Source organism: Melanostigma gelatinosum (assembly GCF_949748355.1).
Source record: "Melanostigma gelatinosum genome assembly, chromosome: 18".
In the NCBI taxonomy this organism is placed as follows: Eukaryota; Metazoa; Chordata; class Actinopteri; order Perciformes; family Zoarcidae; genus Melanostigma; species Melanostigma gelatinosum.
In genome coordinates, this window is record NC_136651.1 from 1,307,601 (window position 1) to 1,331,617 (window position 24,017).

At 45.5% G+C, this 24,017-nt stretch overlaps 4 protein-coding genes across 4 annotated transcripts; 1 reads left to right on the forward strand and 3 right to left on the reverse strand.

Annotated features, from left to right (window-relative positions):
- Positions 1-21: 21 nt before the first annotated feature.
- ddx56 (DEAD (Asp-Glu-Ala-Asp) box helicase 56) lies at positions 22-8,692 on the reverse strand. Its single transcript, XM_079289952.1, has 14 exons — positions 8,607-8,692; positions 8,041-8,202; positions 7,801-7,955; positions 7,338-7,508; positions 6,826-6,916; positions 5,725-5,966; positions 4,496-4,642; positions 4,001-4,114; positions 3,828-3,922; positions 3,569-3,642; positions 3,399-3,488; positions 3,066-3,171; positions 2,874-2,974; positions 22-296 (listed from the first exon to the last, which is right to left on the reverse strand). The coding sequence occupies exons 1-14, from the start codon at positions 8,661-8,663 to the stop codon at positions 219-221; spliced, it is 1,683 nt and encodes a 560-aa protein (XP_079146078.1). The 5' UTR covers positions 8,664-8,692; the 3' UTR covers positions 22-218.
- Positions 8,693-9,884: 1,192 nt separating this feature from the next.
- Positions 9,885-13,254, forward strand: dusp26 (dual specificity phosphatase 26; the record flags this gene model as incomplete). Its single annotated transcript, XM_079289953.1, has 3 exons — positions 9,885-10,063; positions 11,742-11,953; positions 13,043-13,254. 3 exons carry the CDS (start codon positions 9,885-9,887, stop codon positions 13,252-13,254), a joined length of 603 nt encoding a protein of 200 aa, XP_079146079.1.
- A 3,878-nt stretch (positions 13,255-17,132) lies between these two features.
- Positions 17,133-19,013, reverse strand: LOC306792227 (peptidyl-prolyl cis-trans isomerase-like). Its single transcript, XM_079289291.1, has 5 exons — positions 18,863-19,013; positions 18,696-18,726; positions 17,832-17,920; positions 17,583-17,755; positions 17,133-17,494 (listed from the first exon to the last, which is right to left on the reverse strand). Exons 1-5 carry the CDS (start codon positions 18,929-18,931, stop codon positions 17,362-17,364), a joined length of 495 nt encoding a protein of 164 aa, XP_079145417.1. The 5' UTR covers positions 18,932-19,013; the 3' UTR covers positions 17,133-17,361.
- A 786-nt stretch (positions 19,014-19,799) lies between these two features.
- LOC306792226 (peptidyl-prolyl cis-trans isomerase-like) lies at positions 19,800-22,953 on the reverse strand. The gene is made up of 5 exons (XM_079289290.1): positions 22,813-22,953; positions 22,334-22,364; positions 20,518-20,606; positions 20,244-20,416; positions 19,800-20,128 (listed from the first exon to the last, which is right to left on the reverse strand). Exons 1-5 carry the CDS (start codon positions 22,879-22,881, stop codon positions 19,993-19,995), a joined length of 498 nt encoding a protein of 165 aa, XP_079145416.1. The 5' UTR covers positions 22,882-22,953; the 3' UTR covers positions 19,800-19,992.
- Positions 22,954-24,017: the final 1,064 nt, after the last annotated feature.

A 24,017-nucleotide genomic window follows, 5' to 3' on the forward strand; every position in this document is an offset into this window, starting at 1 on the left:
ACACTGGAACTAGAAAACAAATGTTTGAGAAGAAATCATTTATTTGAACAAACAGTTTCACTGGTTCCACAACAGATGCATTAGAAATAATAAAACACAGACACTGTATTCCTCCACATGCGTTCGATGTTTCTGGCATTTTCCTCTTGTTTCAAAGTTCACATAAGTCAGCGTCCACGTCATCCAGAGTGCGTTCAGTTCATATTTGTCCTCCGCAGCTACGACTGGCCGGCTCTGCCTTTCCTCCCGCCGCTGTACCGGAAACTCTTCAGAGGGTTCTTCACCTGGATGTTCTTCTACGAGAGGTTACATCAAACTCAACGTCACGGCTCCAACGCATCGTTTCAGCCAAACATTTATGTTTTAATATGCAGTTCAGATGTTATTCTCTGTAAAACATCGACCAGATAACTACGGTAACGCCAACTAACGACCATTTTCTCAAGTATTTGATTCAGAATTTGGGCTTTAAGAAGAAAATGATTCCCAGAGCCTGAGATGGACTCAGAGTTATTACGTTGATCATTACGGTTCACCCTCACACCGCTTCACCCTCACACCGCTTCACCCTCACACCGCTTCACCCTCACACCGCTTCACCCTCACACCGCTTCACCCTCACACCGCTTCACCCTCACACCGCTCCACCCTCACACCGCTCCACCCTCACACCGCTTCACCCTCACACCGCTCCACCCTCACACCGCTTCACCCTCACACCGCTCCACCCTCACACCGCTCCACCCTCACACCGCTTCACCCTCACACCGCTTCACCCTCACACCGCTTCACCCTCACACCGCTTCACCCTCACACCGCTTCACCCTCACACCGCTTCACCCTCACACCGCTCCACCCTCACACCGCTTCACCCTCACACCGCTTCACCCTCACACCGCTTCACCCTCACACCGCTTCACCCTCACACCGCTCCACCCTCACACCGCTTCACCCTCACACCGCTTCACCCTCACACCGCTTCACCCTCACACCGGTTCACCCTCACACCGCTCCACCCTCACACCGCTCCACCCTCACACCGCTCCACCCTCACACCGCTCCACCCTCACACCGCTTCACCCTCACACCGCTTCACCCTCACACCGCTTCACCCTCACACCGCTTCACCCTCACACCGCTTCACCCTCACACCGCTTCACCCTCACACCGCTTCACCCTCACACCGCTTCACCCTCACACCGCTTCACCCTCACACCGCTTCACCCTCACACCGGTTCATCCACACCGGTTCATCCACACCGCTTCATCCTCACACCAGTTCACCCTCACACCGCTTCACCCTCACACCGCTTCACCCTCACACCGCTTCACCCTCACACCAGTTCATCCTCACACCGCTTCACCCTCACACCGCTTCACCCTCACACCGGTTCATCCTCACACCGGTTCATCCTCACACCGGTTCATCCTCACACCGGTTCATCCTCACACCGCTTCACCCTCACACCGCTTCACCCTCACACCGCTTCACCCTCACACCGGTTCATCCACACCGGTTCATCCACACCGCTTCATCCTCACACCAGTTCACCCTCACACCGCTTCACCCTCACACCGCTTCACCCTCACACCGCTTCACCCTCACACCAGTTCATCCTCACACCGCTTCACCCTCACACCGCTTCACCCTCACACCGGTTCATCCTCACACCGGTTCATCCTCACACCGGTTCATCCTCACACCGGTTCATCCTCACACCGCTTCACCCTCACACCGCTTCACCCTCACACCGCTTCATCCTCACACCGCTTCATCCTCACACCGCTTCACCCTCACACCGCTTCATCCTCACACCGCTTCATCCTCACACCGCTTCACCCTCACACCGCTTCATCCTCACACCGCTTCATCCTCACACCGCTTCACCCTCACACCGCTTCACCCTCACACCGCTTCACCCTCACACCGCTTCACCCTCACACCGCTTCACCCTCACACCGCTTCATCCTCACACCGCTTCACCCTCACACCGCTTCACCCTCACACCGCTTCACCCTCACACCGCTTCACCCTCACACCGCTTCACCCTCACACCGCTTCACCCTCACACCGCTTCACCCTCACACCGGTTCATCCACACCGGTTCATCCACACCGCTTCATCCTCACACCAGTTCACCCTCACACCGCTTCACCCTCACACCGCTTCACCCTCACACCGCTTCACCCTCACACCGCTTCACCCTCACACCGCTTCACCCTCACACCGGTTCATCCACACCGGTTCATCCACACCGCTTCATCCTCACACCAGTTCACCCTCACACCGCTTCACCCTCACACCGCTTCACCCTCACACCGCTTCACCCTCACACCAGTTCATCCTCACACCGCTTCACCCTCACACCGCTTCACCCTCACACCGGTTCATCCACACCGCTTCATCCTCACACCGGTTCATCCTCACACCGCTTCACCCTCACACCGGTTCATCCTCACACCGGTTCATCCTCACACCACGCTTGGTTTAGAACGCCGGGCGGCTCAGGTTTTTGTGTGATCTTGTGAGAAGTTATTGTCTTTTTTAAATGCTAACGTCTGACAACGAGCCAATGACGGCGTCAGTATTTGGACAACAGCCAATCAGATCGCAGCAGAGAAACAGCCAATCAGCCGCACATCGTGGCTCATGAGCTGTTCTATCTGCCACCGACATTAAGACGTCGAATGTCGATGGCAGGATGTGTTACGTCGTGCATTAATCCAGACTTATGTTCTGTTATTTTATTCCATTATTCTGCAGCCAGCAGATGGCGCTCTGCTGTGGTGCCTTGTTTGAACCAAGTTCTCACTGAGAACCACAGTTACCATCACGTCATTCCGTCAACAGATTGTTAAACACGAGTTCTCACCCTGAAGCTGCTCTTGACGACTCCTCCTGGTGTGGACTTGAACTTCTGCTTCTTCCTGCGGGTGGACAGCGGGTTCCCGGCGCCCTTCAGGGTCTCAGGAACTGAAGGAAACGAAGACGCCGAGTTACCAACGATCGACATCTCTATCCAAGTACATTTACTCGAGTACTTGTGGTACTTCGAGTGTCTTACTGAGGTACTCGGGGACGTTCCTCAGGTGAGGTTTGATGATGGCAGGATGGAGGTCTTTGTCGTGTCGGAGCAGCTGCAGGTCTCTGGGGTTGTCCTCGAAATACGTCTGAGAGACAAGACACACAGACGTCGTCATCTCACACACACACACACACACACACACACACACACACACACACACACACACACACACACACACACACACACACACACACACACACACACACACACACACACACACACACACACACACACACACACACACACACACACACACACACACACACACACACACACACACACACACACACAGTCACACACACACACACACACCTTGAGTTTCTCTGAATTGAGCAGCTCCTGCTTGATCTCCTTCAGTCGCGCCTCCTTCACCGCCTGCTTGGTCACGGAGCGCATGGCGTCCTGCACACAAAGCGGTTCATCAGCTCATCTTAAGCCTCTTCATCGTGTGTTCTTCAAACGACGATGAGGAGGATACTCACCCTGCACCGGTACCTGAAGCCTTCGATCTCCTCCATCCTGAACTCGTACGGTTTCAGACTCGAGTCGGCTTTATCTAAAAACAACAAACATTTCATATAAACACATAAACAAGATCATTCCCTTCTAAACGGTGAGGGTTACACACTGCTGCCTTGCTCATGAGCAGCTCTCACAGGTCAGGACTGACTGGATTTACTTCACACAAAGCTCAGAGCTCTACTTCATGCTAACAGCTCGGAGGTTCGTCGTGCGCTTCACCTCCTGAGAGCGCCTCCTCCACCTCCGACAGCAGGCCGAGCTCCGTGTGAGCGATGAAGGACAGCGCGGTGCCGGGGTTGTCTGCTCTCGCCGTCCTGCAGAAGGAAACAGATTTACATCAGCGTTTGATTCTCATCACACATCCATGACCGGGTGAGTGAACCGCTACTCACCTTCCCACTCTGTGAATGTACGACTCCGCGGTTAACGGGAAATCAAAGTTGATGACGTTGGCAACGTTCTGGAAGTCGACGCCTCTGGAGACGCCGAACTCTTTGTCCTTCGTCCTTTAAAAACACACGGTTCAGTCATTAAAGACCTCCAGGTGGCGCTAAAGTCCGTCTGTCGGATCAACTCATCTGATATCTGATGACTCGTATCAACAAGTAGTGTTTGCAGAAGATCTGCTTCATCCAAACGGTGCCACTCCAACGTGCTCTGCAGGTTTCATTGAAGCTGTACTCTGAATGTATTCATGTCCTGATGTTACTGAAACGCCGATGATCTCTACAAAGACAAAGGAGCAGCAGCAGAGCAGCAGCTCCTCCAGCAGCACGGCAGAGAGGTGGAAACACTCTGAACACAGCGTTCACCTCAGCGGACAGAGGTTCTGTTCGGAGTCTAGAATACGTCCGCAGCAGCACATTCAAGACTCTCCCTGGACTCACCTTCCTCCTCTTCTCTCCGTGCTCCTCTTCCTCTTCTTCCCTTTGCCAGCCGTCTCCGGAGCAGCGGTGGGGTCGGCCAGACTCAGCTCATCTGTGGCGATGATGTAATCGTAGAAGCCCTGGTTGAACTGAGTGATGATGTGACACCTGCAGGAGGAAACCACCAGAAGAGAAGAATCAGAACCGTTTATTGCCAAAGGGAACGAGGATCAACATGCTGGAAGAAGTACTCAGATCCTTTACGCAAGCAAAAGTACTCATTGTGAAAATACACCATGTTACTACAAGGAACTTCCATCTAGTGTTGGTTCTGTTGGTCCCTGTGGACTAAAGTGGTCGTGTCTCTGAGCACCAGAGTCCCTTTAGAACCTCTCATGTTACTGCAGCAGGTCTGACAGTCTGACCCTCTCAGTCCTGGTTCTGGTTCTGGTTCTCCCGTGCCCCCCTTCCCTCCAGCGGGTCCAGCAACACGTCCTGGATCTCCAGCAGCGTGGTGTCGGTGTTGACTCCCAGAGAGGAGAAGCTCTGATCCTGGAGGAGACGCTGCTACCGGTCTCTGCTGGAGGATCTGGGTCTGTCCACGGTGGACCGGTCTCTGCTGGAGGATCTGGGTCTGTCCACGGTGGACCGGTCTCTGCTGGAGGATCTGGGTCCGTCCACGGTGGACCGGTCTCTGCTGGAGGATCTGGGTCTGTCCACGGTGGACCGGTCTCTGCTGGAGGATCTGGGTCCGTCCACGGTGGACCGGTCTCTGCTGGAGGATCTGGGTCTGTCCACGGTGGACCGGTCTCTGCTGGAGGATCTGGGTCTGTCCACGGTGGACCGGTCTCTGCTGGAGGATCTGGGTCTGTCCACGGTGGACCGGTCTCTGCTGGAGGATCTGGGTCTGTCCACGGTGGGCCGGTCTCTGCTGGAGGATCTGGGTCTGTCCACGGTGGACCGGTCTCTGCTGGAGGATCTGGGTCTGTCCACGGTGGACCGGTCTCTGCTGGAGTCTGAGCTGAAGGAGGTTCTGGTGAACCTGCATGAGTTCATCTGGTTTCACCGACCCGGTGGCTCCGATGACGAGCATCAAGAACAACTCTATAGAAACAGACCATCTTCTCTCTGATGGTCTCTGTACTGATGCAGGTCTGATAGAGGATCAGGACCACACTGAGACTGGTTCAGAACCAGTTAAAAGCGCCTCACAGTACCTTTAAGTAAAAGCCACTCCCATCTCCTCTCACCTGGACTGGACGGGCAGCTCAGAGTTGAGCACACAGGCGGGAATACCGAACTGCTCCAAGAACAGTTTGAGTCTGTAGCTCCGGTCCACGGCGCCCACAAACACCAGCGTCTTCCCCTGAACCAGATGCAGCTTCAGCAGCGTGTAGACCAGCAGGAACTTGTCCTCCTCCTCACATTTGATGCTGTACTGCTGCAGCTGGCTGCTGTCCGGCAGCTGAGAGCCCTGAAGCTTCAGGATCACCTGAGAGGACACAGATACAGGTGTGAGGACAGAACCAGAGCCAGCGACACGGTAACGTCGATCAGCCGTTCCCTCTAAAGCAGGGGTCTCAAACTCCCGGCCCGTGGGCCGAATTCGGCCCGCCACGTCATTTTATGTGGCCCGCGAATCCGCCAGCAAAAAATAAAGAATTTTTAAAGTTTTTTTTTTTTTTTTAAGTTAGACTTGTTAATAAAAATATCCCCATAGTCGAAGTTATGAGACGGAAAGTCGAAGTTATGAGATTGAAAGTCAAAATGATGAGATACTTAAACAGTCATAGAAGCAGCTCTTTGGCTGGTTACTGTACATTTGACATGGAAATGTATTGTGAGCACATTGAAGACTTTAAACGTGGCTTTACAACACATGAAATACTTCATGTGGGATTGTGCAAACGCACCCTTGAAAGGATTTTACGCTTTGAACAAAGTTATCGTAATAACTTGTTTGATATTTTCTTTAATAGTTTGATCTTTGATAGAGTAATGTGGGTTTCTGAACCCTAAATTAAAAGGATTTAAGTTGGAACAGAAATGTGCTTAAATATATTTTTACATTTATATAACTGCATGTACAATATTTTTACACTTGAATAAACAATAATCAAATGCAGAGTTATTTAACAATATGTTACGAGTAGTTAAGTCTAAACTGTTTTTGTTACTCTTGTAAAGCGGTCTTGGGTCCCCTGAAAGGCGCTATATAAATTAAAGTTATTATTATTATTATTAGTTACATTTACAACCGGCCCTTTGTGGGCGACCATGGTGCTGATGTGGCCCGGAGTGAAGATGAGTTTGAGACTCCTGTTCTAAAGAGACTCTGAACGCAGCATTACAGGGTTGTGCAGCAGCAGCTCCTTCAACGCCTGAACATCCTCAGAGAAAGTAGCCGACATCAGGAACGACTGGTAGATCTTCGGCAAATGACTGTTGAAAAATACACAGAAAAGCTTCGTTTTAGTGGCGAAATACAGGAGACAACCTGCTTCATGTGTTAAAGCTGCATTCTCTCTAGTGTCCACCAGGGGGCGACTCCTCTGGTTGTATAGAAGTCTATAGGAAATGACTCTACTTCTCTCTTGATTTATTACCTCAGTAAACATTGTAAACATGAGTTTATGTCTCAATCTCTAGTTTCAAGTCTTCTTCAATACAGCATGAGCAGCTTTGGATCAGATTATATTTGTATTAGGAATTTTAAAAGCACAACAACTCAAATGATCGTCATGATGCAAACCTCCCACAAGATATCAATCAAAATCATCAACAACTTATTCACAAAGCGGTTCTCAGTGGAGAACAGATTGGGCCACTGTGCATTAAACATGCTGATTATTAACGTTCTCACCATAACAAGCTCTTCAGGTCGTCCTCGAAGCCAAACGAGAAGAGCAGGTCGGCCTCGTCGACCACCAGCGTCTCCAGAGACGAGTGCAGGACCAGGTTCTGGGCGGTGAGGTGGGCGAGGACGCGGGACGGCGTCCCCACGATCACGTCAGGCTTCTCCATTAAGATGGGCCTGTTCAAACACAACATATGTATATGCATATATTTGTACATGTGTATATATATATATATATATATATATATATATATATATATATACACACACACACACACATGTAAATATATATATATACACAATATATTTTAAAATCAAGTACATTTCTCTGGCATTTATAGTTTTCTACTGTACCGAACCGTGGCTCCACTGTATCGTACCGAACCCAACCGTGAGTTTTGTGAACCGTTACACCCCTAATATATACACACACACACACACACACACACACGCGTGCGTGCGTACGTACCTCTGTGCAGACAGGTCAGCTTTCCCGGTGATGTCGGCCACTCGGACGTCTCTGGAGCAGAACGCCGTTAACTGTCTCATCATGGTCTGAACCTGCTGACCCAGCTCTTTGGTTGGAACCAGGATCAGAGCTCTGACCTCCTGCTCACGGACGCTCTGAAGACAACAAACAAACAGTGAGCGGCCCGGAGGAGGAGGAGGACGAAGAACAGCTGGGTGACATCCGTTTTTCTCCCCTCACCTGTTTGGAGGCCAGGATGCGCTGGATGACGGGTACGGCGTAGGCAGCGGTCTTTCCCGATCCGGTCCGAGCCCGAGCCAGGAGGTCTTTCCCCTCCAGGGCCAAAGGGATCGCCTTCTCCTGGATCAGAGTGGGCTGAGACCAACCCAGGTCTGCAACCGCCTGAACCAGGACGACAAGCAGAGAGTTCACCGAGCAGAACACGACGGAATATTATTAATAACACAGAGATTCCAACATTTTTACTTGTTACTGTACTACATCTCAGAGGTACATATTGTACTTTTTACTCCGTACGTAGTATTTTAAAAATGGGGTATTACTACTTCTTTACTAAACTGAACTATCAAGTATCAGTTGGAACATTTCAATCGGTTTAACCTTTTTATTCACGTCACATCTAGTTAGTAGAAACACGAGACAAGCGAGCTCAGACGTGACGCACTCCTTCTGTATTTACGTCATGTTTACGTCACTTTTCTTCCATTTACATTCTTCAGCCGGAGGTTCAACGTCTCACGAACACTTTATTAAACATGTACTGATGCTGTCAGAAGGTTTGTTACCTTTAGAAGACGGTCGTCTAAGCCCATTTCATGGAACAGAAGCCTCTCAGTAGCCATCTCTGCGCCTCACTACAACCACACGTGCGTCGCAGGAATTTGACGTCATGATGCCATCAAGCCCCTCCTCCTCTAAAACTCCGCGTTCCCAGTTTTGTTGTTTATTTTCTTCTGAATGGAATGAAATGAAATAAATGAAATAAATGAAATAAATGAAATAAATGAAATAAATGAAATAAAATGTAATTTAATACAATTTAATTTAATCAAATATTGTACTTTTTACTAATTTATTTTATTCAATAAAAGATGGCATCAGTAACTGCAGAATCAACCAACTACAACAGTAAAATCCTGCTTTTGCATTCATGCACGAGTCATAATAATCTTTTGATAGAATATATAATAGTAGAACAGACACATTTTGAATACTTTAACTATATTTTGCTGACTGTACCAACATACTTTTACTGTCGGAACATTTTCATGCAGGATTTCCACTTGCAGCAGGGTATGTTCACAGTGTGGTATGAGTACTTTTACTTCAGAGAGTAATCTGAATACTTCCTCCTCCTCCACCTCTGAATGGACCTCATGGTGAGATTGTTTATTTTTTCTCCCTGATTTCCCTCATTTGACCGGAAGATGGCGACAAAACGCCACCAAAGAAAACGTCACACTGGACCCTCATTAACAACTAAACATAACAAATAACCACGATTATTATCAGCAGAATTAAAACATAACACCACCAGACAACACACTCTATTCATGCACACACACACACACACACCGCATGCACGTGACTTTGCCCCGGGTCCGTGGAGTCACGTGCGTCTCGATGAGGACTTGTTGAGAAGGAGAAGGCGCTGAGAAGATGTCTGCTGCTGGAGGAGCAGCAGCAGCAGCAGCAGCAGCCTCCTCATCGCATGCATCCTCCCTCAGCACATACACGAGTCAACATGGCCGCGGAGCAGCTCGCCCTGCAGCACTGAGACACGGACCACAACAACACACAGGTAAATAACAACAAACACGCGCACTGCACGTCTTTATTCCTTATTATACAGGATTGTAGTTCCAGTCACACAGAGACATGCAGCCGAGGATTCACCAACAAAGCTACAGGTTAATATTTGTTACACAATCTGAAGAAGATAATATTCTGATGATGACATGAGTTCCCTTCACTCGATTCATTCCAGGCTTCTGTACGTGTTTCATTGTTCATCGCTTTAACATTTCATGAGGTGAATCGGTGGTTGTCTCCTCTCAGATTAAATGGCGTTCATGTCCCGGTTCTCCCGGTCCCGGAGCAGCTCCAGGTCTCCGAACCGAAAGGACTCCGAGCGCGTGGCCCCGACGCTGACGGTGTCCGAGCTGGAGCGGCTCCTGTGCACGGGCAAGACCGCCTGCAACCACGCGGACCAAGTGTGGCCGCGGCTCTACATCGGAGATCAGTGAGTTGCACCTGCAACGCCTCATGATGGAGGAAGTATTCAGACCTGTTTCCCAAGTCAAAGGAGCAGGAAAACAGTGTAGAAGTACTCTGCTGCAAGTACAACTGCGTTCAAAAACCTGCATACTTTTGGTTCAAAATACACTTTATTTATATACTAAATATAATATCATGTAATATGATGTAATGTGATCTAAAATATTATAATAAATGTAATATAATATATTGAATATAACGTAATATAATACAATATAATATGATATAATATAGAATGATATACCATGTTATTATATAATTATTGATGCGTTAATGCGTTTATCACTTTAATGTTGCAGCTAAAGATGGAGCTCTTTATAATTATTTAATATAATAACGGATGAGTTCATCTGTAATAATACATCCTAATATATTGGTGGATTGTTGAATATTAGCAACATTTAGTGTTAATCTGAAGCTTAAAAAGTAACTATCTAAATCTGTCAAATATAAAGTGGCATCAAATGGAAATATTCAAGTGAAGTACAAGTACCTGAGAATGTTGCATGCGTCCGGCAGCACTGAACAAGAGCGTGCATCCGTATTATTGAGCTACAAATGCTTTCATCTCATGCACGACTCATTGTGAAGTAATGCAGCAGATAAAACAAGCACGTGCGTCAGTGTGCACAACAACATCTCAAACATCCTGTAAATAATGAGACGGACTCGAACTCTGAGGCTGAACACACACAGGCAGTCTGTCAGGTTCAGGCCGGCAGCGGAAACAAGCGGACCGCTTTATAAATAACGAACAACAACTCACGACTTACTTCATACATCAGTGGTGGACAGTATGATTCTACTATTTTAGGGGAGAGCGGTCATCATGTAGTTTTCAGTCTCAATTTTTATGTTAAATTAAATATTATATTCTGGTGGTGGATCAATTTACTCTTAAATAAAACGTCAGACATTAATTACGGTGCACTGAATATGGTTTAATTAACAGTTTGATGTCCCAAAAAGTACAAATATCGAATATTTCATGAGAGAAAACATTTTCCTGAATCAGAACCACAGAATGTGTATAAGAAGTGGACGCAGTCGTCGTGACGTCACTCGTTGGTTTGTGGACGGATGTTTTGAAGCATCGAGTTCGGTGATTTTGACGTCGCCATCTTGGATTACGGATGTCGCCATGTTGTTTTTCGCAACCAGTGAACAGGAAGTGACCATATATGGACTGAGGAGGAGTGACGTAGAGACGCAGTATTGTCTCTGATAGAGACCTGTCAATCACAGTAGCCCCGCCCTAAAGCATCCCCTGCTTTATGGTCTGTGTGACTCTAAATGGACCATAATGTACTAAATGAACATCATGCTGTATTGAAGAAGACTTGAAACTAGAGATTGAGACATAAACTCATGTTTACAATGTTTACTGAGGTAATAAATCAAGAGAGAAGTAGAGTCATTTTCTATAGACTTCTATACAACCAGAGGAGTCGGCCCCTGGTGGACATTAGAGAGAATGCAGCTTTAACACATGAAGCTTTGACTTCACTCTTCAGAACCGGAGGTTGCTGTCTGATCTGAACTTAGTTGCGTGACACATCTGCCTTTGTTTACGTCGCTTCTATGTAAATATATAAATCACACATCAGTTTGACGGACTGATTCTGGACTCCTCTTCTCTGCAGAGACATCGCGTCAGACCGCCGTGAATTGTCCAAACTGGGCATCACTCACATCCTCAACTGTGCACAGAGTAAGTGGCGCGGCGGAGCCGAGTACTACGCCGGGATGAACGTCACCTATCACGGCATCGAGGCTCACGACTCGCCGACCTTTGACATGAGCGTCAACTTCTATCCGGCTGCTGAGTTCATGCACAAAGCCCTCACGAGTGGAGGTTAGTGTGAGAACGTGTGTGTGTGTGTGAGGAGGATATTTAGAAATACATTCAAATGATAAGGAAATAAAAGATTGTATTTTATTTGATAAAAACAAATCTCATTAGTTTTAATGCTGTATAATAATGTTCTTAGAGCTCGTGTTAGGAAGTTAAACATCATAATTCATCTCTAATATCTATTCATATTCATGTGAAAACATCTCCTTCAAACCACTGGATTCATTCTAGTTCAGCACCAAAACTACATTTTACAGATGACATGTGAACACATCATGATAACGTTATAATAAACCTTCAGCCAGTACTCATGTTCACTGAGCAGAGCCTGAAGGCATCATAGTGTCACTGAAGTGAACCTGTTGTTGGTTAGCCGTTAGCGGTGCTGCTAACGTTACTAGCTCTCCTCCTGTTGGTTAGCCGTTAGCGGTGCTGCTAACGTTACTAGCTCTCCTCCTGTTGGTTAGCCGTTAGCGGTGCTGCTAACGTTACTAGCTCTCCTGTTGGTTAGCCGTTAGCGGTGCTGCTAACGTTACTAGCTTTCCTCCTGTTGGTTAGCCGTTAGCGATGCTGCTAACGTTACTAGCTCTCCTCCTGTTGGTTAGCCGTTAGCGATGCTGCTAACATTGCTAGCTCTCCTCTGATTGGTTGTTTACAATGAAACATGATCAGAGATCAGAGACTAGAAACACATGTTCTACTGAGTCAGTAAAACTTTATTTACACTCTGATGGTTGACGATAAAACTTTATTTACACTCTGATGGTTAACGATAAAACTTTATTTACACTCTGATGGTTAACGATAAAACTTTATTTACACTCTGATGGTTAACGATTAACCCAACTCAGAAGTCTAAACCACCTGTTTAAAACAGCTCATCATAGTTTGACACGTTGCTCTGAAACCTATAGTGTCTCGTATGTGACGGAATGAGAATGTCTGTCTTTCAGCTCTGTTTTTGGTCTCCACCACCTCCTGAGTGGCTTTTTACAGCTTTTTCTCTGTGAACGAGTGAACCAGGACTGTAAAGTTGTGACAGATGAACAATAAACCAACAACAGATTAACGTTCATATTGTGTGTGCAGGTAAGGTGCTGGTCCACTGCACTGTGGGAGTGAGCCGCTCGGCCACGCTGGTCCTGGCCTACCTGATGATCCGACAGAACCTGACGCTGGTGGAGGCCATCAAAACCGTGAAGGACCACCGAGGCGTCATCCCCAACCGGGGCTTCCTCCGCCAGCTCAACGGCCTGGACGGCATCCTGAGAGAGAGCCGTAAGGCGTCGCCGCAGAGCTGAAAACACACACACACACACTTATTTATTTATTTGTTTGTTTATTTATTTGTTTGTTTATTTATCTATTTGTTTATTTATTATTTAATTTTTTATTTGGTTTTTGTATTTATTGATATTATGTTGTTGTTTATTTGTGTTTGAGCCTCTGAAACAACGTGAGCGCTGGAGTGGAACTCTCCAGTAATATCCTTTAAGATATGACACACGTTTCATGTCAGTTAAGTGGAGTCAGGTTTATTGATTTACGTGCAGCCTGTGACGACGCAGGCGATCAGTTGGCTGCTAAACTCGTCTCTTCTTATGCGAGAGTGAAGTGTTTCTAAATCAAACTTCAGACCATTCCACCTGGACCTGATGTTTCACTGCCACTGCACCAGAAGAACAGAAAGGAACAGAATCCTCTGCAGCTAAAACACTGCAGCGCCTCAACGTGGCGTCTCATCTCTGGTGCATCTTTTCTTACTGCAGGACATTTCAAACAAATGTCTCGAGGGCTCTTTTAAAGATCTTTAAACGAGATAAAATATCCTGGACGATTATGAAACAATATATATTTTCAAAATCCTGCAAACTGTCTGTCACTTGAACTCAATTTATTAAAGTTGCTACAAGGAACTTTCTTTTCCAGGTTGATTCTGGCGCCCCCTGTGGACTAAAGCGGTGGTGTTTCTCAGGAGCACCAGAGTCCCTTTAGAAACCGCTCATGTTACTGCAGCAGGTCTGAGTCTGCTCCTCTCAGTCCTGGTTCTGGCTCTCCCGTGCCTCCCTTCCCTCCAGCGGGTCCAGCAACATGTCCTGGGTCTCCAGGAAAAATAAATTAGTTAAAGTGATCGACTGTGTGCAGGATTCAACAAATACCAGGTTCAAATGGAGGTAACAGTATTGCCACTGGCCCCTTTAGTGCGACCAGTAAAACCAGGTTATCTGCAGTGTTCCTATCAGCTGGTTTGGGGCTCAGGGTTTGGATTTAAGGGGCCCCACGCTTTGTTATTTGAGTGCGTGTCCACATGTGGGCCAAACATGTCTTTTGTAATCCAACCTCCCTCAGAAAGAAGACTCTTGCTCAGTGATTCTTCCCCGTAGATTAAGTCTTTGCAGGTCTTCCCTCGACTTACTTTTGTACATTCAGCAAGTGTCATTAAGAGCTCAGAACAACCGACACTCCAGTCGTAGCCCAGGTCTAAACCAGCACAGTCATGTAGCCTGTCGATTATCGTATTACAGTGTTGTTTCGTGTTTTATTCACGTTCGCTGTATTGTTTCAATTCAGCGTTTTTCAAATAGTCACAGTCCTTTCTTGACTTTGTTTTTTACTGGATATCTTGTGTGTGACGATCTGAAATCCACCCAGCAGAGAAGAGACCTCAGCCCATTGGGATGGGATTGAGATTACAGGTGGATGTGGAAATTACAGGAAAGGACTGTAAAAGACGAGGACAATTCAGCAGGACAAACAGAAGATAAAGAGTCATAACTCACTCAGTACTCTGTATTACTATGTTATGTCCATCGCGAATAAATGTCCACAAATCCACTTGGAAATCTTGAAAAAAAAGCATCAGAATCGTCACGTTTTTAAGTTTTTTCCAGCCTCAAAGTCGTCTGGTGATAGTCGTCCGTACGTCAGTGGATCCACTGCTAACGGGAACTGCTAAATGCTAATTCGGCATACTTTTAATGGTACTATAGGCTTAAAAAACACTTTCTCTAAACTGGCATTCCAACAGCATATTTGATGAGCGTTTATGGGGTGTAGCTCTCCTGGTGGCTTTATGGCCGTAATGTTGTTTCCCAAGTTGGCCTTCGTGTTGGTGTTCAGTTAGAACATTCAGTTTACTCCCTTTTCTTAATTAGAATTACCGCCTCGCGGCTGTATGCGGCCGCCAACCAGTCACGGTGCAGTTCCATCTTAAACATTTGTGTGAAATTGTCATGAGTTCGAGCCTGATTTTGTGAGGTCACAGCAACTTTTGATGACCAGGTGGACGTTTGTGCCGAATTTGAAGAAATTCGCTCAAGGCGACACAAGAATGGGACGAGTAGAAACTCACTCCACCTCAACTGGAAAAATGAATCCCGTCCGAACGGTGCTTCAGACTCTAACGAGACTACGAAACAACTTCCAGTCTGGTGTATCACTCCGACTCCACAGTGGCCGTTAGCTAGTCCGGCACACGAAGCAGTTAGAGCCGACGTTCAGTGGGAGACAATAACCTCAAACGTGCCGTCGCAAAAGCTACCAACTGCCTGGATGTCAAATATGTGTTTGTTAATTCATTACCTCATGTACCAAACATATTTTCTCGTGACTTGTGGTCTTCGTCTGTGCTGTTTTTGTTTATTTACCACCACTATGATGAAGTAATGTCGTTTCCTCATCTCACACGAAGGAAAAAATGTAAATACAAAAGCTGATTGGTGGATTTGTACAGTTTGTGGAGATTTAACGGTATAGTTTGAAGATGTAGGACCTGAGCGTATTCGCTTTCCTGCTGAGAGTTAGCTGAGAAGATCAATACCACACATGGGCTAAGTATGGAGCTGAGGCAGGAGGCGATTAGCTTAGCATAAAGACTGGAAGCAAAGGGGAAACAGCTAGCCCGGCTGTACAACTTGTTTTTACATTTTTACAGTTTGTTTCAAACAAACAATATTTTTTTATGAAGTGCATTTACAAACAGCGACGGTGTGATGATGTGGCGCAAATTTATGCTAGCAGGTTTTTATTAGCTCTAGCTAACTAGTTTCTATTGAGTTGGCAGCAAATGTGTCGAAAGCAGACTTTTTAATGTTTCCAGCTGAGTAGTCTGAAATATGCACCTGATGATGGCTACATGCCTAATATCATGCTAACAGACTGACGTTAAGCTAACATGGCAGCATCGGACCTTGATGATCCACATAGCCTTGTTTTTCTAAACTTTGGAGAGAGCTAGGCTAGCTGTTACCCAACATTTCCAGTCATTATGCTAAGCTAAGCTAATCGTCTTCATACTTGACCGCACAACAGACGTGCGCGTAGTATTGATCGTCTCATCGCATATATTTTCCAAAAGAATTTGGATTTGAGGCCTTGGAAAAGCTCGATCACGGGTTTAAGGGGACAATGTGTGTTAAATTATTAGCATCATAGGCGGCTACTTGGGGGCCACATCAGACCCCCTTTGTATCCCCATCGCATGACAGATGTCTTCATGAGATCCTGGATGTTTTAAACTGGTACATTCTTTCTATAACGTTTAGTATTGAATTGTGAAGGCATGAAGTTACGTTTTGTGTTCAGGAAATCAGACTTCCTTCCAGACGTCGGTTAAATAACCACGATGTCCTGGTGCAGCAGAATCTGCCTTTTCGTCTCCACTCAGTTAAAACAAATTTAAAAAAAAAAACAGGTGAACTATCCGTGGATATTTCCCCGTCGCTGTATCCGAGCTGTGGGTTTTGTGTGCAGTGATTGGTCGTCAGTCTCGATTCTTCTTTATATTCTTGTGATATCTTTGCTTTCCTATCGGACTTCTTTTGGATTTATTTTTGTATCACTAAGTTCATTGAAGGAGAAAACTGGCAAAGGAGACGTTGATGCCTTAATACGAGTGTACGTCAACTTGTGTTTCTACTTTTGTTTCTATTGTAAAGTTGATGACTTTGTTTTGATAAACGATGTACTTTATCAGAACCAATAAAAACAAATAGCTGTTGTAGTGTATTTTGTATTAAATAGATACTGCATAGACGACCTTTAGTGGTAAAATGTGTACTTTTGTAGAAACAGTCACGTGTGATCAAATTCTAACGTTGCGATAAACTAATAAAAACACTTAAATGCACAAATGAAAGAACATTTCAGGTATTCGCCAACAAGAGGGCCAAACAAAGGAAACTTTTAAACTTGCTTTATTTACACAATCAGAATCATTTTAGTCAGATTGTTGACAAATGGGGTCGTAGAAAATCAGATTAGAAGGAACGAAAGGTGATAAAACCGATAAATTTGTGTTTGACTATTAATGCTGCAGATATATGTATGCACACACACACATCATCTCTAAGATTAAACGGGATGTGGATAATGAATGGTTAAATCTGAACTGAAGGAGCTGTGTTGCACTATAGTTGACCAGAGTTGGCGATGAGGACCTTGTCAGAAGTTTTGCCGCTTGATGAGCCGACCTTCTCCATCTTCTTGACGACATCCATGCCTTCCACAACGTTGCCGAACACCACGTGCTTCCCGTCCAGCCTGAAGAGGAGAAAGGAACATCTGGAATGAGCAGACACTGTTGGTTTGAACGTGAACGCAGAAGCACACGGGTCAGAGCGGAGCTCACCAAGCCGTTTTGACTGTGCAGAGGAAGAACTGGGATCCGTTGGTGTTTTTCCCGGCGTTGGCCATGGACAGTACACCAGGTCCCGTGTGCTTCAAGGTGAAGTTCTCGTCTGCAAACTTCTCCCCGTAGATGGATTTGCCTCCGGTTCCGTCGCCTTTGGTAAAGTCCCCGCCCTGAAATAAAGTACGTTACCGTATGTGAACTGGTGGAAACAGCAATCACAGGACAAAGATCTAGCCGTCATGGTACCTGGCACATGAAGTCGGTGATGACTCGGTGAAAGTAGGAGCCGTTGTAGCCAAAGCCTTTCTCTCCGGTGCACAAAAGACGGAAGTTTTCTGTAAAATAAAAGACAAGTCGCTTCATTAAATATACAAAGTCATTTAAAGAATACAACTCAATTATAAGTTGATGTCACCAGTAGAATAAACTACGTATTGCTTTAAATTAAAACCACCCGAGGGCATCACGTGTGGTAGTTTTGAGTCTCCTTGATGTCGTTGTGTCTTTGTGTTTCTTTAAGGTTGTTAAAATGTCATTGAAGTTGTTTTGAGTCTTCGTAGTCGTTGAAATATCTTTGTGGTCGTTTTGCATTCATGCACTTAGCTTTATAGCTTTAAAGAAAATGTCAGAAACGGCGTGACGCATTTGAGCCACTGAGCTACTGCGTGCACAAAGGAAGCATGGAGGCACTTCCTTCTGCTGCCACTGGGTTTAAATGAGATCATAGAACGAACAGCTTCCAGCATCATGCAGGTTATTTTGTCGGTGTCATTAACGTTGAAGGATCGTTTAAACAATATATTGCCGCCGTCCACCGGGTGTAAATGACTAAAACCAGCACATTTCAGGAGTTATTTTTTTTTCCTATCCTCGTGGTCTCACTTCCGGCTTTGCATTATTAATGGCAGCGGCTCTTGTGCACACACTTGGCTCTGTAACTGTTATTCGGGCTCCCACACCGCCACGGCCTCGCCCTGTATATGATTAACCTCTCACGCGAGGACTTTCAGCCAATCACAAACGCGTTTGTAGGAATGCGGACAGAGAGAGCCGCGGCTCCGCAGCGCGTGCTGCTGCAGCGACGCGTCCTCCTCGGCGGAGATCACGTACCCGCAGTCTTCGGCACCACATCAGCGCGCAGCTGCAGAACACACACACACACAAAGCCGTCAGCGAACCGTACAGACGGAGGGAACACATTGCTGCGAATTAACACATCACAGCTGAAATAACGCAAAGTCAGAAAAATGAATTGATTATCGTGATGTGCATCTTACCTCCATTACGATCCTGCCGGCCTGTTTACCACCAATAGTGATATCAAAGAACACTTTAGGGTTCGCCATTTTCACGAACACGCTTGAGATCTGGTTACGGTGGAAAAACACTGGAATGAGCAACGCCTCGGTTCTCTATCCTCGCCTGTATTTATGCGTTGCCCGGTGACGTCAGAGCGGCTGACAGCCAATCACAAACAGGCTTTTCTTTGAGGCTCATGAATGGACCAATAGGAACGACGATGGGCGGGGTTTAATGCCAGGCGCTGCCGGTTGGTAACACGCCACCATGGGCGGGTTTCACCATGAAAATCAGTTGTTTGAAATGAGTCGTGTTCACTGTTCAGACGCGTCAGGACGCAGCGCGGTGCACGACGGGAGGTCCGGAGGGCAACGTCCGGGAAGTGAACCTACCTCATGTCGAGATGTCTGCCGGCAAACAGAGACACGTGCTTCAGTTAGAGCTCTGTGTCTGTCAAAAGATTTTAATAAAATGTAGATATTCCTGCTGAAAGTACATTTACTCAGTACTTCTGGAGGAAGAAGGTACTCCTTAAAGGTGCATGAAACCAGATTGTATTCACAATTTGTTAATACAAGTATAGTTGTTTCATTTGCAGTCATATAACTTTTGCACCAAAGATTAAATCACCAGAACTGAAAAATACAAAGTTATGAGAAACACGACAGAGTCCATGTCTGTACTGACCTCTAGTGGTGAAAGGTGTCAACTGCAACAAGGAAAATCAATCAATCTTGTTGTTAAGGGACTTTAACTTGTTTTGTTCTGACTGCCATTAATCAAATTATACTATTGTTACTGCTTTATTAAAAAGCAAAAACATCAAGATTAATGTTATCAATAAATCAGGTTTCAATCGATAACAAACAGAGTAAGCTTGCAAGTACTTTTATTTACACCATCAGCATCATTTTATTCAGAAACGTGGTCCCAGAGAACGGGCTGGAAGGTACAAAACGTCACACGAGGATCATCAACGCAGGAAGCAAACGTCCAGAGGATGAGGAGTTCATTCTGTGTGTTCCTGCTGATGCTGCAGATAAACACTCGTCTCAAACTGGGATGTGGATAATGAAGGGTGCATGGAGACCGGAGGAGCTTTGTCTCGCTATTTCAGTTCCCCACAGTCGGCGATGACGACTTTGGCTTTCGGGGTGCCGCTCTTTGTGCCTTGCTTCTCCATCGCCTTGACGACGTCGGCGCCCTCCACGACGTTGCCAAACACCACGTGCTTCTTGTCCAGCCTGGAGAGGAGAAGAAGAAGAGGAAGCCTGATTAGCATGCGAGACCAAACTCTCTCTCTGTCGTTGCTTTGGAACCTGAGTGCAGCAGCACTCGAGGGTCCAGAGTGGAGCTCACCAGTCCGTTTTATCCGTGCAGATGAAGAACTGGGACCCGTTGGTGTTGGGCCCGGCGTTGGCCATGGACAGCGTGCCCAGACCCGTGTGCTTCAACTGGAAGTTCTCGTCTGCAAACTTCTCCCCGTAGATGGATTTGCCTCCGGTTCCGTTGTGGTTGGTAAAGTCCCCGCCCTGAAATAAAAGAGTTCACTCAGTGCTTGTGTGGCAGCAGAAATCAAATCTCCATCGTGTGAACGAAGCAGGAAACAGGAAACGGCTCTCGCCTTCACGACCTGGCACATGAACTTGGGGATGAGTCGGTGAAACGTGGAGTTCTTGTAGCCGAAACCTTTCTCTCCGGTGCACAAAGCACGGAAGTTTTCTGTAAAATAAAAGACAAGTCGCTTCATTAAGATAGATAGACAGATAGACTTTATTTCAGACTCGGGGTCCATACAGACAGATACATCAAAAACAGACACAAACAATAACAGTACGGAGGCCTAGCAATGCCTTACAAAGAGACAGCTGTACCAATGTCGTCACATTCAGTCTACAGATGAATTTGTACGTGAGATTTCTTAAAACTGTTTGGAAAGTGTTGACTCGTGCAGCCACACACATTTCACTGGCACTACTCCATCTTTGTCTCTTTAACAGTATTCTCATGGCGTCATTGTACGCGACTTGAAGTCTCTGTAGACTCTTTGTTCTGTAGTTTGACCACAAGTGTGCAGTAGAGTGGAGTACAATATGCTCTGAACAGAGACTTCTTCACTCCATCTGTACACACACCAGACTAACGTGAGACTCTTTGTTGTGCAGACATCATACCACATTGCCTGGAAATGTCGTTATCATCAGACATGTGTTCTGTTAAAAAATGACCAAGATATTTGACTTCACTACAGACACCAAGATTATTGTCAGACAATTTGAAGTCAGGGAAGTTTAGACATTTGTCCTCTTTAGTTCTACAGATCAGGACAGCACTCTTACTGGCGTTGTATCTGATGTCATGTTCCACACCGTACACAGTACATATAGTGAGGAGCTGCTGAAGACCAGCGCTAGAAGGACTAAAGATCACCAGATCATCTGCAGACATGATGTGATTAACCAGAGTATTTCCCATCATGCACCAGGATTACAGGCTTTCAGTTGCTTGGACAGATCATCAATATACAGATTAAACAGAACTTGTCTGACACCATTGCAAACCCCAAATGGGGCTGACACACTTTCACCCCATTTTACTCTCATACTCTGGTGCTCATACCAGTAAGACAGAATTCTCACTGTGTATGTGGAGACACCTCTTTGGCTCCGTTTAAAAAATAATTTACTATGATTAACACGATCAAAAGCTTTGGAGGCATCAATAAAACACATAAGAAGTGATGAGTTTTGACCTCTGTATTTGTTTACAATGTCCTTTAAGGCATATTTGTGGATGTTTAGTCTCTTTGAGGATGTTTAGAGTCTCTGAGGATGTTTAGAGTCTCTTTGTGGATGTTTAGAGTCTCTGAGGATGTTTAGAGTCTCTTTGTGGATGTTTAGAGTCTCTTTGAGGATGTTTAGAGTCTCTTTGTGGATGTTTAGAGTCTCTGAGGATGTTTAGAGTCTCTTTGTGGATGTTTAGAGTCTCTTTGTGGATGTTTAGAGTCTCTTTGAGGATGTTTAGAGTCTCTTTGTGGATGTTTAGAGTCTCTTTGTGGATGTTTAGAGTCTCTTTGAGGATGTTTAGAGTCTCTTTAAGGATGTTTAGAGTCTCTTTGAGGATGTTTAGAGTCTCTTTGTGGATGTTTTGAGCCTCTTTGAGGATGTTTAGAGTCTCTTTGTGGATGTTTAGAGTCTCTTTGAGGATGTTTAGAGTCTCTTTGTGGATGTTTTGAGCCTCTTTGAGGTTATTCTAAGTCTCTGTGGTTGTTTTGCATCTTTTTGCAGTCGTTTAAAGTCTCTTTGTGGTTGTTGCGTGCGTCTTCGTAGTAGTTTGAGACTATTTGATTGTTTTTGTGTCTCGTTGTCGCTTTGAGTTGCAGCAGTTCTGTGCAGCTCCTTCTGCATGCAGTGAACTCATACAGCTTTCTGCTTTATGTTGAATCTTACCTGCAGTCTTTGGGACCACATCGGCCCGGAGCTGCAAAACACAAGACGACTCAGTGAGTGAAGCAGGAACAGAAGCAGGCGGAGGGTTGACTCGGAATGCATCCACAGGAAGACGCTGAGATAAACATTTAATATTGTCTCATGGATGAATTGACTTTTCGTTATTGTGTTTCTATGTGGAGACACGTGTGATAAGCTGCTCCAGAGGTTTACAGCCTGTTATAACTGCACTATAACGTTCGTTATTAGTCTTCCAGCTGTGCTGCTGCTGGGCGTTTCCATCAGGATGCGATTCATCTGTATTTATGCAATTAATCATATCGCAGGATATTAAAAACAAACAATATGCAGGCTATATATTATGCAAAAGGCTGCATAAGGAAGCCTATAGCTGCATGAGAGAAGTTGACGTGCTGTCTGTCAGAGGCCTTTTATAAATATCAGCCTCCATTGAAAGCTGGAACGAGTGCTGGTCTCACCTCCATTGTAAGCCTGCCAGCGGCGGCTCCATCGATGGTGATGTCAAAGAACACTCTGGGGTTCTCCATGTCCGTGGACGCGCGTGTTTTCTGTGGTCCGTGATGGAGATGCGCACTTCAACGACACACAATCTATTCTGGTCCGTATTTATGTGCTGGAGGTCCGAAGCACCGGTGACGTAGAGGAGCCGCCGACAGCCAATCACAGGCGCGTTCTATCCGCGAGGGCTCCAGGACGAACCAATAGAAACGAAGATACGTGTGAAGCGGTGAGATGGCTAAAAAACACTCGGTAACATCCACCCGGACCACGCACAGTCTGTCGTTATTACATGCACGCGCGTGCAAAAGGTGCGAGAATCCAACTCACCCAAAATATCAGGTTTGAAGGCTTTCAGTGGAAGAATGTTTGATAATCTCACGTGGACACTTTCAACAATAATAATAACCACATTATTTTCTACGTGGTACAATATTTCAATTTCATGTACATTAGTTATTAATCTGCAACATAACTTTCTACTTATTCAACATCATTGATAATATCTCAATATTATACTTTATATTAAGCTCTGGTGTTAGTATCACTTCTTATACACTTTACTCTTGTATTCAACTTTATTTATTTACCTTACTCTTATTGCTATTGTGTTCTATTTTGCAATGGTGTCAGTATTATTTATTTGTATTCTATTGTTCATGTTTCTATTTTTATATTTATTTTTTGTAATTCTTCTTTTGTAATCTTTAATGAAACTCTGGCACAATACTTTCCTTCAGCATTAATAAAGTTATATCTTATTTTATATTAACTGTGTCAAACACCAAAACAGTTGATTCAAATAAATAAATGCACCAAATAATTTACTATATTGTACTCCAGCGGGGGAGAAGTACTCTGACCTGCTACTGAAGTAAAAGTGATTCAAAAAAATGTTTTAACAATTAATTTAAAGAATGGAATCTGCTGCATTAGAAGTTCCGCAGTTACATTGTTCGTATTTCTGTTTATTGTAATGGTTTCTATTCTTAATTTATTTAAAACATATTTCCCTTCATGTGAAAACCTCTGTGGCAATAAACCGGATTCTGATTCTACTGAAAGTAAAGTATTTTCTACTTTAAGTCTCAAAAGTACAAGTACTTGTTCTGCAGTAAAAATACACGACAACGAAGAAGAACTTCATGAGACGTCTCAGAAACAC

Bases quoted from the DNA above. Each gene is read 5' to 3' on its own strand.
- ddx56 (XM_079289952.1), bottom strand. From the start codon at position 8,663: ATGGCTACTGAGAGGCTTCTGTTCCATGAAATGGGCTTAGACGACCGT. The intron at 4,115-4,495 runs GTGAGTCCAGGG...GTGTTTTTAAAG, and splicing joins ACGGAGAGAAGAGGAGGAAG to GACGAAGGACAAAGAGTTCG. The intron at 2,975-3,065 runs GTAAGACACTCG...CGTTTCCTTCAG, and splicing joins GAACGTCCCCGAGTACCTCA to TTCCTGAGACCCTGAAGGGC.
- LOC306792227 (XM_079289291.1), bottom strand. From the start codon at position 18,931: ATGGCGAACCCTAAAGTGTTCTTTGATATCACTATTGGTGGTAAACAG. The intron at 18,727-18,862 runs GTAAGATGCACA...TGTGTTCTGCAG, and splicing joins CCGGCAGGATCGTAATGGAG to CTGCGCGCTGATGTGGTGCC. The intron at 17,921-18,695 runs GTACGTGATCTC...TTTATTTTACAG, and splicing joins TGTGGTGCCGAAGACTGCGG to AAAACTTCCGTCTTTTGTGC.
- LOC306792226 (XM_079289290.1), bottom strand. From the start codon at position 22,881: ATGGAGAACCCCAGAGTGTTCTTTGACATCACCATCGATGGAGCCGCC. The intron at 20,607-22,333 runs GTAAGATTCAAC...TTTATTTTACAG, and splicing joins TGTGGTCCCAAAGACTGCAG to AAAACTTCCGTGCTTTGTGC. The intron at 20,417-20,517 runs GTCGTGAAGGCG...CTTTTATTTCAG, and splicing joins TCCCCAAGTTCATGTGCCAG to GGCGGGGACTTTACCAACCA.